Source organism: Somniosus microcephalus, chromosome 26, assembly GCF_052327205.1.
Source record: "Somniosus microcephalus isolate GS21.2 chromosome 26, FLI_Smic_1.0, whole genome shotgun sequence".
In the NCBI taxonomy this organism is placed as follows: Eukaryota; Metazoa; Chordata; class Chondrichthyes; order Squaliformes; family Somniosidae; genus Somniosus; species Somniosus microcephalus.
The window spans coordinates 51,500,942-51,517,286 of NC_141012.1; the positions used below are offsets into that span (position 1 = coordinate 51,500,942).

Genomic DNA, 16,345 nt, shown 5'->3' on the forward strand with positions numbered 1-16,345 from the left:
GGGAGGAGGTGCTAGCGGTTTTAGCGGGCCAAAAAGTGGATAAATCCCCAGGCCCGGACGAGATGTATCCCAGGCTGCTGTGGGAGGCAAGGGAGGAGATTGCAGGGGCTCTGACACTAATTTTCAGAACCTCTCTGGCCACAGGGGATGTACCAGAGGACTGGAGAACAGCTAACGTAGTACCATTATTCAAGAAGGGTAGCAGGGATAAACCAGGGAATTACAGGCCAGTGAGTCTAACATCTGTGGTGGGGAAATTATTGGAAAAAATTCTGAGGGACAAAATTAATCTCCACTTGGAGAGGCAAGGATTAATCGGGGATAGTCAGCATGGCTTTGTCAAGGGTAAATCATGTCTAACAAATCTGATCGAATTTTTCGAGGGGGTGACTCGTGGGGTGGATGAGGGAAATGCTGTGGATGTGGTTTACATGGACTTCAGTAAAGCTTTTGACAAAGTCCCGCATAGGAGACTGGTCAAGAAGGTAAGAGCCCATGGGATCCAGGGTGCCTTGGCGCGTTGGATCCTAAACTGGCTGAGTGGCAGGAGGCAGAGGGTGATGGTCGAAGGTTGCTTTTGTGACTGGAAGCCTGTGTCCAGTGGGGTACCTCAGGGATCGGTGCTGGGTCCCTTATTGTTTGTGATCTACATAAATGATTTGGATGAGAATGTAAAAGGTATGATCAGTAAGTTCGCAGATGACACGAAAATTGGTGGGGTGGTAAATTGCGAGGAGGAAAGCCTCCGGCTACAGGACGATATAAACGGGTTGGTCAGATGGGCGGAAAAGTGGCAAATGGAATTTAACCCTGAAAAGTGCGAGGTGATGCATTTTGGACGGACAAATAAGGCAAGGGAATACACAATGAGTGGTAGGACCCTAGGAAGTACAGAGGGTCAGAGGGACCTTGGTGTACATGTACATAGATCCCTGAAGGCAGCGGAGCAGGTAGATAAGGTGGTTAAAAAGGCATATGGGATACTTGCCTTCATTAGCCGAGGCATAGAATATAAGAGCAGGGAGGTTATGATGGAGCTGTACAAAACGCTGGTGAGGCCACAGCTGGAGTACTGTGTGCAGTTCTGGTCGCCTCACTATAGGAAGGATGTGATTGCTTTGGAGAGGGTGCAGAGAAGATTCACCAGGATGTTACCTGGGATGGAGCGCCTCAGCTATGAAGAGAGGCTGGACAGGCTGGAGTTGTTTTCCTTGGAGCAGAGAAGGCTGAGGGGGGACCTGATTGAGGTGTACAAAATAATGAGGGGCATAGATAGGGTAGATAAAGAGGAACTTTTCCCCTTAGTGGGGGGGTCAATAACAAGGGGGCATAGATTCAGGGTAAGGGGCAGGAGATTTAGAGGGGATTTGAGGAGGAACTTTTTCACCCAGAGGGTGGTTGGAATGTGGAACTCAATGCCTGAAAGGGTGGTGGAGGCAGGAACCCTCACAACATTCAAGAAGCATTTGGATGAGCACTTGAAATGCCATTGCATACAAGGCTATGGACCAAATGCTGGAAAATGGGATTAGACTGGACAGGGATGGATGGGCGGCGCAGACACGATGGGCCGAAGGGCCTCTTTCTGTGCTGTAAAACTCTGACTCTATGACATAAAAAACCTGCAAGGGGACATAGACAGGCTAAGTAAGTGGGCAGAGATTTGGCAGATGGAATACAATACTGGAAAGTGCGAGGTTATGCACTTTGGCAGGAAAAATCGTAGAGCAAGTTATTATCTTAATGGCAAGAAACTGGAAAGTACTGAAGTACAAAGGGATCTGGGGGTCCTGGTGCACGAAACTCAAAAGGTTAGTATGCAGGTGCAGCAAGTGATTAAGAAGGCCAATGGAATGTTGGCTTTCATTGCTAGGGGGATAGAATATAAAAATAGGGAGGTATTGCTTCAGTTGTACAAGGTATTGGTGAGACCGCACCTGGAATAAGTCGTACAGTTCTGGTGTCCATACTTAAGAAAAGACATACTTGCTCTCGAGTCAGTACAAAGAAGGTTCACTCGGTTAATCCCGGGGATGAGGGGATGGACATATGAGGAGAGGTTGAGTAGATTGGGACTCTACTCATTGGAGTTCAGAAGAATGAGAGGCGATCTTATTGAAACATATAAGGTTGTGAAGGGGTTGGATCGGGTGGATGCGGGGAGGATGTTCCCGATGATGGGTGAAACTAGAACTAGGGGGCATACTCTTAGAATAAGGGGCTGCTCTTTCAAAACTGAGATGAGGAGGAACTACTTCACTCAGAGGGTGGTAGGTCCATGGAATATGCTGCCCCAAAAAGCTGTAGAAGCTACATCATTACATAAATTTAAAACAGAAATAGACAGTTTCCTAGAAGTAAAGGGAATTAAGGGTTACGGGGAGCGGGCAGGAATTTGGACATGAGTCTAGGTTCGGATCGGTCATGGCCCTGTGGGTAGCGGAGCGGGCCCAGGGGCCGTGTAGCCTGATCCTGCTCCTATTTCGTGTGTCTAATTCTGTTAGATTCAGGAGATGGTTCTGTGATAGTGGATTAGCGGTTAGGATCAGATCAGCCATGATCTTATTGAATGGCGGAGCAGGCTCGAGGGGCCGATTGGCCTACTCCTGCTCCTATTTCTTATGTTCTTATGTTAATGATTGGTAAAATCTGCTGAATATTGTGAAACGCGACATGGAGACTTTGAGGCCACCGGAGGGTTTGAAACTCACGGGGTATGTCGACTGCAATTGACGGACCTTCAAACAACAATTCGAACTCTACATTGCTGCCATCGGATTCGGTACGAAGCCAGATGCATGGAACAGGAAAGCTACAGTTCTTGAGGAAGTAGGACCAAGGTCATACACTGTTAGAACTGAGGAAGGACAGATTCTCAGGAGGAACCGCCGTTCCCTCCTGAAAACACAAGAAACCATCCAAGAGCAAAGCGATGACAATGCCGCAACTGAATCTTGTCACTCACCACCAGAACAATCTAACACAAACACACATACAGGCTCTCATGAAAACACATCAGACTTACCTGTGCTGAGAAGATCCACATGTGAAGTAAAAAAGCCTGATAGACTCAATCTTTGAGTATAAAGTAAAGCTTTGAAAATGTGTTGACTGTTGTGAAAATGTTTATGTTTATAGAGCACTAACAAAAGTGTTACTGATATCATCTTTATCGTGTTTCTTGAAAGTTGATTGATATTGATTTTGTTTAACCTCAAAGAAAGGGGGATGTAATGATCAGTAACATGTCATTCTAGAATGGTACATTAGGTGGAGCTGTATGTATATAAGAGTGGGCTACCCACGATGCACTAGGCTACCCATAAGGCAGTAGTCAAGATGGATGCTGTACAAGTCCACATGGCATGAATAAAGTGACTAGCTCAAGCTAGCTGTTCATAATGATAATGTCTAGTTATTAATGAACATAACACCGATGTCAGGCTTACCGGTCTATAATTCCCCATTTTCTCTCTACCACCTTTTTTGAACAGTGGGGTAACATTAGCTACCCGCCAATCCATGGGTACTGTTCCAGAGTCTATCGAATTTTGGAAGATGACCAGCAATGCATCGACTATTTCTTGGGCCACTTCCTTAAGTACCCTAGGATGTAGATTATCAGGCCCTGGGAAAAAATGGGAACCTAGCTTTTATAAATAGGAAAAATGATCGCAAAAGCAAAGAGGGAATGCTTTGTACAAGTCATTGATTCGGCCGCAGAGGAATATTTGAGTCCAGTTTTGTGCGCCTTACTTTAGAAAGGATGTTAAGGCCGTGGAGAAAATGCAAAACACATTCACTGTGATGATCCCAGGGATGAAAGGATTCGGTTGTGGATAGACTAGAGAAACTGGGATATATTTCACTAGAGCAAAGAAGTGTTCAAAATGACAAGGGGTTTTGATAAGGTAAATCAGGAGGAACTATTTCCACTGGTCAGTGAGTCGGTCATTAAAGGGCATAAATTTAAGTTAATCGCCAAAAGAACAAAAGGAGAGGTTTAGGAGAAACGTTGGACTCAGAATGGTGGAAGCAGAATCGAGAATAGCTTTTAAAGGGAAGTGGCTAAATATTTGACAAAGAAAAATTTAAAAGGGTATGAAGAAAGGACAGCAGAATAGAATGAAGTGGATAGCTCCTCCAGAGAGTCAACACAGATGCAATGCTGAATGTCCTTCTGTGCTATAAAACTATGATATAAAAGATACAATAAAGGGCAAGTAGAATGCAACAGCTATTCCACACTTGAGGGAGATTTTAAGTTGTAACTCTCAGTAATAAAACTGTCAGAATTTTCTCACTTGTGTAATAAATACTGTTTCCACAGCAGCTGTGGAAGTCACAAAGGCATTGCAATTTCCCAAAAAAACAAATCCCAGCAATACATTCTCACAGGAATATGAAATATAGCTATTCACAGATTTAATCTCTTCCAGCATCCCTACTGTTTAAAGGGAAAATTTCAACAGAAACGGCAAGAACAGAGTGAAGAAGTGTAAGCGAGCCACAGTATTGGGAGATAATAAGAACATAAGAAATAGGAGCAGGAGGAGGCCATTCGGCCCTTTAAGCCTGCTGTGCCGTTCAATAAGATCATGGCTGATCTTTGGCCTCAACACCACCTAAGTGAGTGTTATGTTCCCACATTACAACAGTGACTCTACTTCCAAAAAAAAGTACTTAATTGTCTGTAAAGTGCTTTGAGACGTCCGGTGGTCGTGAAAGGCACTATATAAATGCAAGTCTTTCTTTCTTTTATGTGTATGGAGGACAGAGTAAGGAAAGTACGGTGCTATTTAATCAAGGTATGTAACACCAAGCTATGACCATGTTGGCTACACGAGTTTTAGTCACTCACAGCAATAATCCAGGTCATGTTCAACTGAACACTGCCTTTAAGAAACAACTTATTCAAGCTTACTGTAAAAGGTCAATTTGCAAAAGCAGCTCGTAACGGCAAAATGTCAGTTCAGTACCCAGCCCGACACCTCTTTACCAGCACACTCCTGCACCGTGTCCTTACCTGAAACCCATGCTTTCCTCTCCACCATGTGGTATCTTCTTTGGGAGGCATGTCAATAACAGACACTATATCTCCAACCTGGAAAACAGAGCAGAAACAGGGCTTCAGTCAACCTTCTCGCTGCTTCCCCTGGCACAGAAGCACACTAGTCTCCTCCCAGCGACCAGAGTCTCTTCACACTAATACTTAATGTGCGATGGATGCAGTCAAGTAACAAAGACAAGGAAATTCAAACACATCTGTACAACTGTGACAAATCCCCTCTTAGCGCATGGTGCAAAACTCCTGGCACGTTGGCTGTACACAAGAATTGTGATCAGATGTGGGTACACTAAATAGATAGTGTAGGAGAATCACAAGGGAGTCTGAAGAGTATCTGCAGCCAGTGCAACTAAAGCAGTTTCTTTTCTTTGCAAACCAGTTTGAGACAGGCAGTCCAGAGCCTGGTGGTGCACAGGTGGCCTGCTTGAATTAGACAGTGTTTTTATAATGCTGGTGTGTTGGCGGCAGGTCCCAGTATTCCCATTACCAGCAGAGTGCGAGTAAAAGGAAGCAAGTTCCACAACTTGGACATCATCCAGCACCTCACCTTCTACAGGTCCCCAAATGGTCATCAGAGGCATGAAAAATGAAGTCCCCCCCACCCCCCTTTAAACTGGTCCAGCAGAATCTGGCAGTGTGTTGGTAATTGTAAAAATCAGAGTGGCACTTGTAGTTCAAGCATCTCCACGTTAACGCTACTCTGCCAGAACCCCAGCGATATATAAAACTGTCAGAAAGTACATCCGCAGCCTGGTGTTCAATTAAGTTGTGCACATCAGTGATAAAGGCAACTTAAAACGGCCCAGCTACCTATGCAGTTATCCCTACAATTGTCATTGTTCCATCATGTCAAACACTCTTGACATTGTAAAGAAAGCCCATTTCTCCAGCAAACTTTCACGGTATACAGTTAAATGGTTGAATGGCTACTAGCTGACGGGCTCCCACTCATGGGTGGATGCTGACTCCCTTACCAAGCAGATGGCAGACAGACATGAGGTCTCTGAGCCCACATTCGTGCCTGTAAATACAACTTGGTTCCAAATGGTGGCACTGCACGAAGCTCAGGTGCCAGAGTCAACAGCTGTGCCCCAGGATGGACTCGCTCTCAATCCTCATGGATGAGGCGATTCTCCACTTACTGAGTAGCCCAAACGGGAACCCCAAATGCTGCAAATATCATTGGGCGTTTGAAAAACTGGGACTTTTTATATAAGATCCGCTAATCTGATTGGATATTTCAAATCCAAAGTAGCCAATAAGTTGGGTTTTGGCTCATGGGGCCAGGCCAGCTTTACCCATTACAGCCGTATGGTTACAGCTCCCTGATGCTCAGCTGATAAAGATAGTGTGTAACTGAGCTATACTGGTCCCAGGTTCAATTTCCAGCCTGTGCTGAGGCCACTAACCTCGGCTGAAGCAGCAGCTGGTCACTGCAGTGGGGGGACAGGACATGTGCCCGACCACTATCCACTGACACCTGCTCATATGTACACATGCATGGGCATTAAAGAGGACAGGATCAGGATTAGGCTTGGCTGTGATGCCCCCACAGTTGACCAGCACAGTCAAAAGCTCACATATGGAAGAATGGCCAGTTGAGAGAGCTTAACTGAAGCACTCAGAGCCCATGGAACAAGTCAGCATCTTCAGGAGTGGAGGGGGGAAACTGGAGGAGGAAATTTTAAATACAAGAGAGTGATTACGCGATCTCTCATTCGCACGTTCTCTGCCAGGTTTTGACCTGTAATTAGATGGCAACTTACCTCGAAGGACAGCTCATCCGCAGCCTGGGCAATATATCGCTTGATCACGTGCACAGCAGCAATGGCGGGAACATTGATGGAGGACTCTTCGTGCACCAGTAGATGGTTCCCTTTGTTATCTATCTGTGAGAAGATTCAGCACAGTCACTTGTAACACACTGCCCACAACACACAACTGTAAACTTCCTAAATAGGGCAACACTTTACTGAATATACACAACGCACAGTCCAAACACACGAGAGCAGATACACCCAAACAAATATCAGAGAAAGTCCTTCCATTAGGATCATGTCCATACATCAGTTATGAAGAGAAATCCCTGGAGCATTCGGGGGCTAATCCACTGGGTGACATGGGCACGATGGTCAGACGGCCAGAAGATCACAGGCCAATCCGTTTGTGCTGAGGGTGACTGCTCGCAGCCGGGATAGCGGTGGAATGCTCAAGTAGGCTTCAGAGCCCCTGAGCCCAAGCGATGATTTCAAACAAAATAAATCATCCACGTTTCCTGCTCTTGCTGACTATCCAGTGACTCCTGGTGGGAGTGGAGGTCGGGTGAGAACAGGGTTAGGTTCGACTGTGATACCTCCCCCTCATTCTCGAGGCGCACATATAAAGGGTGGTTGGGGAGCAAGAGCCAACATCTACAGCACGAGAGAACACAAAAGGGGAGAGAATAATGGGAGGAGGAGAAAGCATTTACAAAGAGTGAACACCAGCATCATTTTACTCTGAACTCATTTCAACAGTAAATGACAAATGAGCTTATCTGAAGGAGCCCGTGAGGGAGCTGAATACTCAGTAAAGGTACAGGAACAAAATGAGGTACGATGCAGCATCAGGTGTGCGTTCACCTGGCTTCTTCAGTAATCCTACCGACCTCATTCCTCCAACACTTGCTATCCAGACAAAAACATTTTAGACATCACACAAAAAGGACAGAATCAAAGTTTATCAGGATTCCTTGTAACCAATGATTTTTATAAGGATCTCAACAGTGGGAGTTCCTCTTTAACAGGAAGCAAATTGCATCCATATGGCAAAATTCAAGCCCGTCGACTGAGAGTCAATCAGGGGCTTTGACAGGTTGAAGTGGAGACTGGGTTTCAGTTTTCCTTGTATACCGCCCTCCAGCTTCCCCAGTTCCCCATCCCGCTCCTGCAGTCTTGCTTGGGTATAACTCTACAGGTGTCAGGCATCTCTCTGGTATCTAGTTGTTCCCCCGGTATACCCCTCATCTCCGCTTCTTGAAGTCCAAGAGACGCAGATTTGAACACCTATGGCGGACAACTGGTTTAACCATCAATCACCAGATCTGGCTGGACCACATAAAATATTATCAGGTCCTGCTCACCATCGCTAAAACTGCTCACTATTCAAAGATCATCCAAAGATAACCACCGCCTTCTCTTCACCACAAACCATCCTCTTAAACCACCCTCCCCTGCATCCTCTACCCTCACCTCCAACAACGTGTGAGGAGCTCATGGACTTTTTTGTCACAAAGATCAAGATCATCCGTTCAGTTGCCTCTGCCACTTCCCTTCCTTCCCTTTCCCTAGCCCACCAGGCCAAACTTCCCCTAATGTTCCCGGCTGCCCTAGCCCTGAACTCACGTCTTTCTCTAGATTCTATCCCATCTCCTGCCTTACTCTCTCTGAGGTCGCCTTGTCCATGAGACGCACCTCCTGCTCCCTCAATTCTATTCCGACCGCCCAACTTCCCTTCCTGGGCCCCATGTTAGCTGATATTGTTAACAGTTCTCGCTCCTCGGGTACTGTTTCCACCCACTCCAAATCTGCCGTCATCACCCCTCTCCTCCAAAAAACCACCCTTGACCCCTCTGTCCTTTTAAAATACCGCCGTATCTCCAACCTCCTTTTCCTCTCCAAAGTCCTCGAAAGTGTTGTCGCCTCCCAAATCTGGGCCCATCTTTCTCGCAATTCCGTCCAATCAGGTTTCTGGGCCCACCACAGTACTGAAACTGCCCTTATCAAAGTCACAAATTACATCCTATGTGACTGTGATAAACTATCCCTCCTCATTCTTCTCGACCTGTCTGCAGCCTTCGACACGGTTGACCACACCATCCTCCTCCAACGCCTCTCCTCCATCGATAGCAAAATACTGCGAATGCTGGAAATCCGAAATAACAACAGAAAACGCTGGAAAAACTCAGCAGGCCAGGGCAGCATCCGTGGAGAGAGAAACAGAGTTAACGTTTCAGGTCGAAGACCTTTTGTCAGAACTGGAAAAAAACAGGAAATGGAACAGGTTTAGGGGCTGGGAAACGGGGGAAGGGGTGAAAGAACAAAAGGGAAGGTCAGTGATAGGATAGAAAGCAGGAGAGATTAAGAGACATTGAGAGACATTAAGAGATATTCAAGGCGAGAGGAGGTGGTTAAGGCTCTAGATGGGGTGTGAATTGCGCTGGCAGAATGAAGGACAGCTGCCGTGTGGGAGGAAAGAAGAAAAAAAAAGAAAATATATAGATGTGATAGGGGCCGAGGTTATGATCTGAAATCGTTGAACTCTATGTTGAGTCCGGCAGGCTGTAAAGTGCCTAATCGGAAGATGAGGTGCTGTTCCTCGAGCTTACGCTGAGCTTCCGTGGAACAATGCAAGAGGCCGAGGACGGTGAGGTCAGAGTGGGAGTGGAGCGGTGAATTAAAGTGACAGGCCACCGGGAGCTCGGGGTCCCCATTACGGACTGAACGGAGGTGTTCCGCAAAGCGGTCACCCAATCTGCGTTTGGTCTCCCCAATGTAGAGGAGACCACATCGTGAGCAGCGAATACAGTATACTAGATTGCAAAAAGTGATAGTAAATCGCTGTTTCACCTGGAAGGGGTGTTTGGGGCCCTGGACAGTGGGAAGGGGGGAGGTATATGGGCAGGTGTTGCATCTCCTGCGCTTGCACGGGAAGGTGCCGGGCGAAGGGGAAGGGGTGCTGGGGGTGGTAGAGGAGTGGACTAGGGTGTCGCGGAGGGAGCGGTCCCTACGGAATGCTGAAAGGGGAGGTGAGGGGATCACGCTGGAGGTGGCGGAAATGGCGGAGGATGATCCGTTGAATGTGGAGGCTGGTGGGGTAAAAGGTGAGGACAAGGGGAACTCTATCGTGGTTCCGGGAGGGAGGGGCAGGGGTGAGGGCAGAAGTGCGGGAGATAGAACGGACCCGGTCAAGGGCCGTGTCAACCACAGTAGAGGGGAATCCTCGGTTGAGGAAAAAGGAAGACATGTCGGAAGCACTGGTGTGGAAGGTGGCATCGTCGGAGCAGATGCGGCGGAGACGGAGAAACTGGGAGAATGGAATAGAGTCCTTACAGGAGGCAGGGTGGGAGGGAGTGTAGTCCAGGTAGCTGTGGGAGTCAGTGGGCTTGTAGTGAATGTTGGTCAATAACCTATCCCCAGAGATGGAGACGGAGAAGTTGAGGAAGGGAAGGGAAGAGTCAGAGATGGACCATGTGAAGGTGAGGGAAGGGTGGAAATTGGAAGCAAAGTGAATGAAATTTTCTCGTTCAGGGCGAGAGCAGGAGATGGCACCGATACAGTCATCAATGTACCGGAAAAAGAGGTGAGGGAGGGGACCTGAGTAGGACTGGAACAAAGAGTGTTCCACATATCCCACGAAAAGGCAGGCATAGCTAGGAACCATGCGGTTACCCATAGCAACACCTTTGATTTGGAGGAAATGAGTGGAGTTAAAGGAGAAGTTGTTCAATGTGAGAACAAGTTCAGCCAAGCGGAGGAGGGTGGTGGTGGATGGGGACTGGTCGGGCCTCTGTTCAAGGAAGAAGCGGAGCGCCCTCAAGCCATCCTGGTGGGGGATGGAGGTGTAGAGGGATTGTACGGCCATAGTGAAAAGGAGGTGGTTGGGGCCAGGAAACTGGAAACTGTTTAAGTGGCGGAGGGCGTCGGAAGAGTCCCGAATGTAGGTGGGAAAGGACTGGACAAGGGGAGAAAAAATAGAGTCGAGACAGGAAGAGATAAGTTCCGTGGGGCAAGAACAGGCTGAAACGATGGGTCTACCAGGGCAGTCCTCTCCTCCATCATCCAGCTGTGTGGAACTGTCCCTGCATGGTTCCATTCTTATCTATCAAATCGTAGCCAGAGAATGACAGTATTGGCTTCTCTTCCCACTCCCGCAGCGGCATCATCCGAAAACACAACGTCAGGTTCCACATGTACGCTGACGACACTCAGCTCTATTTCACCACCGTCTCTCTGGACTCCTCCACCATCTCTGATTTGGCAGACTGCTTGTCCGATATCCAATAATGGATGAGCAGAAATTTACTCCAACTAAATATTGGGAAGGCATTGTTTTTGCTCCCTGCCGCAAACTCTGTTTCCTGATCACCGTTTCCATCTCTCTCCCTGGCAACTGTCTGAGGCTGAGCTACACCGTTCACAACCTTGGTGTTGTGTTTGACCCCGAGATGAGCTTCCGACCACATATCCGCTCCATCAACAAGACTGCCTACTTCCACCTCTGTAACATCGCCTGACTCCACCCGCCTCAGCTCATCTGCTGTTGAAACCCACATCCATGCCTTTTTCACCTCTAGACTTGACTATTCCAATGCTCTCCTGATTCAGCCATGGGTCGGAACGATCATAATATGATAGAATTCTTCATTAAGATGGAGAGTGAAGTAGTTGACTCAGAGACTAGGGTCCTGAATTTAAATAAAGGAAACTATGATGGTATGAGGCGCGAGTTGGGTAGGATTGATTGGGGAATGTCACTCAAAGGGTTGACGGTGGATAGGCAATGGCAAACATTCAAAGACCGCATGGATGAACTACAGAATTTGTTCATCCCAGTTTGGCATAAAAATAAAACAAAAAGTGTGACTCAACCGTGGCTAACAAGGCAAATTAGGGCTAGTATAAGAACCAAGGAGAGGACATATAAATTGGCCAGAAAAAGCAGTAAACCTGAGGATTGGGAGCAGTTTAGGATTCAACAAAGGAGGACAAAGGGATTAATTAAGGAAGGGAAAATAGAATATGAGAGTAAGCTTGCAGGGAACATAAAAACTGACTGCAAAAGCTTTTATAGATATGTGAAGAGAAAAAGATTGGTGAAGTCAAGCGTAGGTCCCTTGCAGTCAGAATCAGGGGAATTTATAATGGGGAACAAAGAAATGGCAGACCAATTAAATACATATTTTTGTTCTGTCTTTACAAAGGAGGACACAAATAGCCTCCCATAGATGTCGGGGAACATAGGGTCTGATGAAAGGGAGGAACTGAAAGAAATCAGTATTTGTAGGGAAATGGTGTTAGGGAAATTGACGGGATTGAAGGCCGATAAATCCCCAGGGCCTGATAATCTACATCCTAGGGTACTTAAGGAAGTGGCCCTAGAAATAGTAGATGCATTGCTGATCATCTTCCAACATTCGATGGAATCTGGAACAGTACCCATGGATTGGAGGGTAGCTAATGTTACCCCATTATTCAAAAAAGGTGGTAGAGAGAAAACGGGGAATTACAGACCGGTAAGCCTGACATCGGTAGTGGGGAAAATGCTCGAGTCCATTATAAAAGATGTAACAGCAGAGCACTTGGAAAACAGTGACAGGATCAGACAAAGTCAACATGGATTTACAAAAGGTAAATCGTGCTTGACTAATCTACTGGAATTTTTTGAGGATGTAACTGGTAAAATAGATAAGGGAGAAGCAGTGGATGTGGTGTATTTGGACTTTCAGAAGGCTTTCGATAAGGTCCCGCATAAGAGATTAGCATGTAAAGTTAAGGCACATGGGATTGGGGGTAAGGTACTGACTTGGATAGAGAACTGGTTAGCAGATAGAAAGCAAAGGGTTGGAATAAACAGGTCTTTTTCTGAGTGGCAGGCAGTGACTAGTGGGGTACCGCAGGGATCGGTCCTTGGACCCCAGCTATTCGCAATATATATTAATGATCTAGACAAGGGAACTAGATGTAACATCTCCAAGTTTGCAGACGACACAAAGCTGGGTGGGCGTGTGTTCTGTGAGGAGGATGCAGAGAAACTCCAGGATGATTTAGACAGGTTGGGTGATTGGGCAGAAGCATAGCAGATGCAACATAATGTGGATAAATGCGAGGTTATCCACTTTGGTGTCAAAAACAGGAAGGCAGATTATTATCTGAATGGCAATAGATTGGGAGAAGGGGAAGTGCAACGAGACCTGGGTGTCCTTGTGCACCTGTCGCTGAAGGTAAGCATGCAGGTGCAGCAGGCGGTTAAGAAGGCAAATGGTATGTTGGCCTTCATAGCGAGAGGATTCGAGTACAGGAGCAAGGATGTCTTGCTGCAGTTGTACAGGGCCTTGGTGAGATCACATATTGAGTATTGTGTGCAGTTTTGGTCGCCTTATCTGAGGAAGGATGTTCTTGCCATGGAAGGCGTTCAGCGAAGATTCACCAGACTGATACCTGGGATGGCAGGAATGTCGTATGAGGAGAGATTGGGATCGAGTGGGCTTATACTCGCTGGAGTTTAGAAGAATGAGAGGGGATCTCATTGAAACTTATAAAATTCTGACAGGACTGGACAGACTAGATGCAGGAAGGATGTTCCCGATGGTCAGGGAGTCCAGAACCAGGGGTCACAGTCTAAGGATAAGGGGTAAGCCATTTAGGACAGAAATGAGGAGGAATTTCTTCACCCAGAGAGTGGTGAACCTGTGGAATTCTCTACCACAGAAGGCAGTAGAGGCCAATTCATTAAATATATTCAAGAAGGAGTTGGATATATTTCTTAAGGCTAAAGGGATCAAGGGGTATGGGGAGAAAGCAGGGACCGGGTACTGAGTTTGGATGATCAGCCATGATCGCATTGAATGGCGGAGCAGGCTCGAGGGGCCGAATGGCCTACTCCTGCTCCTATCTTCTATGTTTCTATCTAATTGAATGGCGGAGCAGGCTCGAGGGGCCGAATGGCCTCCTCCTGTACCTATGTTCCTTCCTCCTTACAGCAGAGAAGGTTAAGGGGAGATTTAATAGAGGTATTGAAAATCATGAAGGGTTTTGATTGAGCAAATAAAGAGAAACTATTTCCAGTGGCAGAGGGTTGGTAACCAGAGGACACAGATTTAAGGTAATTTGCAAAAGAACCAGAGGGGAGATGAGGAGCAATTTTTTTACACAGTTGTGATCTGGAATAAGAACATAAGAAATAGAATGTACTGCCTGAAAGGGCGGTGGAAGCAGATTCAATAATAACTTTCAAAAGGGAACTGGATATATACTTGTAAAGGAGAAATTTGCAGGACTATAGGGAAAGGGCAGGGGAGTGGGACTAATTGGAGAGCTCTTTCAAAGAGCCGCCACAGGCACGGTGGGCCGAATGGCCTCCTTCCGTGCTGTATCATTCTACAGGTATTAAGGGTTATGGGACCAAGGCGGGTAAATGGAGTTCAGAAACAGAGCAGCCATGATCTCATTGAAAGGCGGAACAGGCTCGAGGGGCCGACTCTTGTTCCTGTGTATTCTACAGGCGGAACAGGCTCGAGGGGCCGACTCTGGTTCCTATGTATTCTACAAGCGGAACAGGCTCGAGGGGCCGACTCTCGTTCCTGTGTATTCTACAGGCGGAACAGGCTCGAGGGGCCGACTCTGGTTCCTATGTATTCTACAGGCGGAACAGGCTCGAGGGGCCGACTCTTGTTCCTGTGTATTCTACAGGCGGAACAGGCTCGAGGGGCCGACTCTTGTTCCTGTGTATTCTACAGGCGGTACAGGCTCGAGGGGCCGACTCTTGTTCCTGTGTATTCTACAGGCGGAACAGGCTCGAGGGGCCGACTCTTGTTCCTGTGTATTCTACAAGCGGAACAGGCTCGAGGGGCCGACTCTTGTTCTTGTGTATTCTACAGGCGGAACAGGCTCGAGGGGCCGACTCTTGTTCCTGTGTATTCTACAAGCGGAACAGGCTCGAGGGGCCGACTCTTGTTCCTGTGTATTCTACAAGCGGAACAGGCTCGAGGGGCCGACTCTTGTTCCTGTGTATTCTACAAGCGGAACAGGCTCGAGGGGCCGACTCTTGTTCTTGTGTATTCTACAGGCGGAACAGGCTCGAGGGGCCGACTCTTGTTCCTGTGTATTCTACAGGCGGAACAGGCTCGAGGGGCCGACTCTTGTTCCTGTGTATTCTACAGGCGGAACAGGCTCGAGGGGCCGACTCTTGTTCCTGTGTATTCTACAGGCGGAACAGGCTCGAGGGGCCGACTCTTGTTCCTATGTATTCTACAATGGCAACAGCTGTCGATGACTACAGAGGCATTTTGAATGAAAATCTCTTCAGTGCTGCACTTTCTAATGCCTGCTCTGTGACATTACACCACAGGGCACAGGAGCAGAGTACATACCTCCATCCACGTGAGAGCAGGCCCACAGTTGATCTTGTTATCTGCTATGACAGTGAGCCTGGCAAGATACGCCATCAGCATCTGGGTAACGGCCTGTGAACGAAAAACAATGGCAGATTGTTAAAGCAGACACCCCTGAAACCGGCACACAGGATGGTAAACTGCTCCCAAACACTAGCAAGGCAAAGAGTGACGGTTAAATCCATCTCTCTGCCCCCAACTGGCAAAGAGGAAGAGAGACGGCTAACCCTAGGAAAGCTAAGCTGAGCAATTGGAAATATGAAGATGGTCTCTCTCCTCTCTTAAACATTGGACTTAGTGAAAAGGAACTTTCTGAAAGCTGCGAGTGGATGTTTCTCCACCCTTGGAATAGACTTCAGCATTCATTGAACGTAATGCATTCTCTAACCCATCACCCCAACTGGGGAAAGGAGGACTCAAAGGAACTCAGGAGGCTTTCGATAAGGTCCCGCATAAGAGATTAGCGTGTAAAGTTAAGGCACATGGGATTGGGGGCAAGGTATTGACTTGGATAGAGAACTGGTTGGCAGACAGAAAACAAAGAGTTGGAATAAACAGGTCTTTTTCCGAGTGGCGGGCAGTGACTAGTAGGGTACCGCAGGGATTGGTCCTGGGACCCCAGCTATTCACAATATATATTAATGATCTAGACGAGGGAATTGGATGTAATATCTCCAAGTTTGCAGACAACACAAAGCTGGGTGGGCGTGTGTGCTGTGAGGAGGATGCCGAGAAACTCCAGTATGGTTTGGACAGCTTGGGTGATTGGGCAGAAGCATGGCAGATGCAATATAACGTGGATAAATGTGAGGTTATCCACTTTGGTGTCAAAAACAGGAAGGCAGATTATCTGAATGGCAATAGATTGGGAGAAGGGGAAGTGCAGCGAGACCTGGGTGTCCTTGTGCACCAGTCGCTGAAGGTAAGTATGCAGGTGCAGCAGGCGGTTAAGAAGGCAAATGGTATGTTGGCCTTCGTAGCGAGAGGGTTCGAGTACAGGAACAAGGATGTCTTGATGCAGTTGTACAGGGCCTTGGTGCGACCACACCTGGAGTATTGTGTGCAGTTTTGGTCGCCTCATCTGAGGAAGGATGTTCTTGCCATGGAGGGAGTTCAGCGAAGATTCA

At 47.4% G+C, this 16,345-nt stretch overlaps 1 protein-coding gene across 4 annotated transcripts in view; it reads right to left on the reverse strand.

Annotated features, from left to right (window-relative positions):
- The window catches only part of arhgap32b (Rho GTPase activating protein 32b), a 646,854-nt gene that overhangs the window by 124,004 nt on the left and 506,505 nt on the right, over window positions 1–16,345 (reverse strand). For all 4 annotated transcript variants that reach the window (XM_085968179.1, XM_085968180.1, XM_085968181.1 and 1 more), the window contains 3 exons: window positions 15,198–15,290; window positions 6,835–6,957; window positions 5,027–5,104 (listed from right to left, as the gene is read on the reverse strand). In XM_085968179.1, coding sequence (XP_085824305.1) covers window positions 5,027–5,104; window positions 6,835–6,957; window positions 15,198–15,290 — 294 coding nt within the window. The remainder of the gene's footprint in view (window positions 1–5,026; window positions 5,105–6,834; window positions 6,958–15,197; window positions 15,291–16,345) is intronic.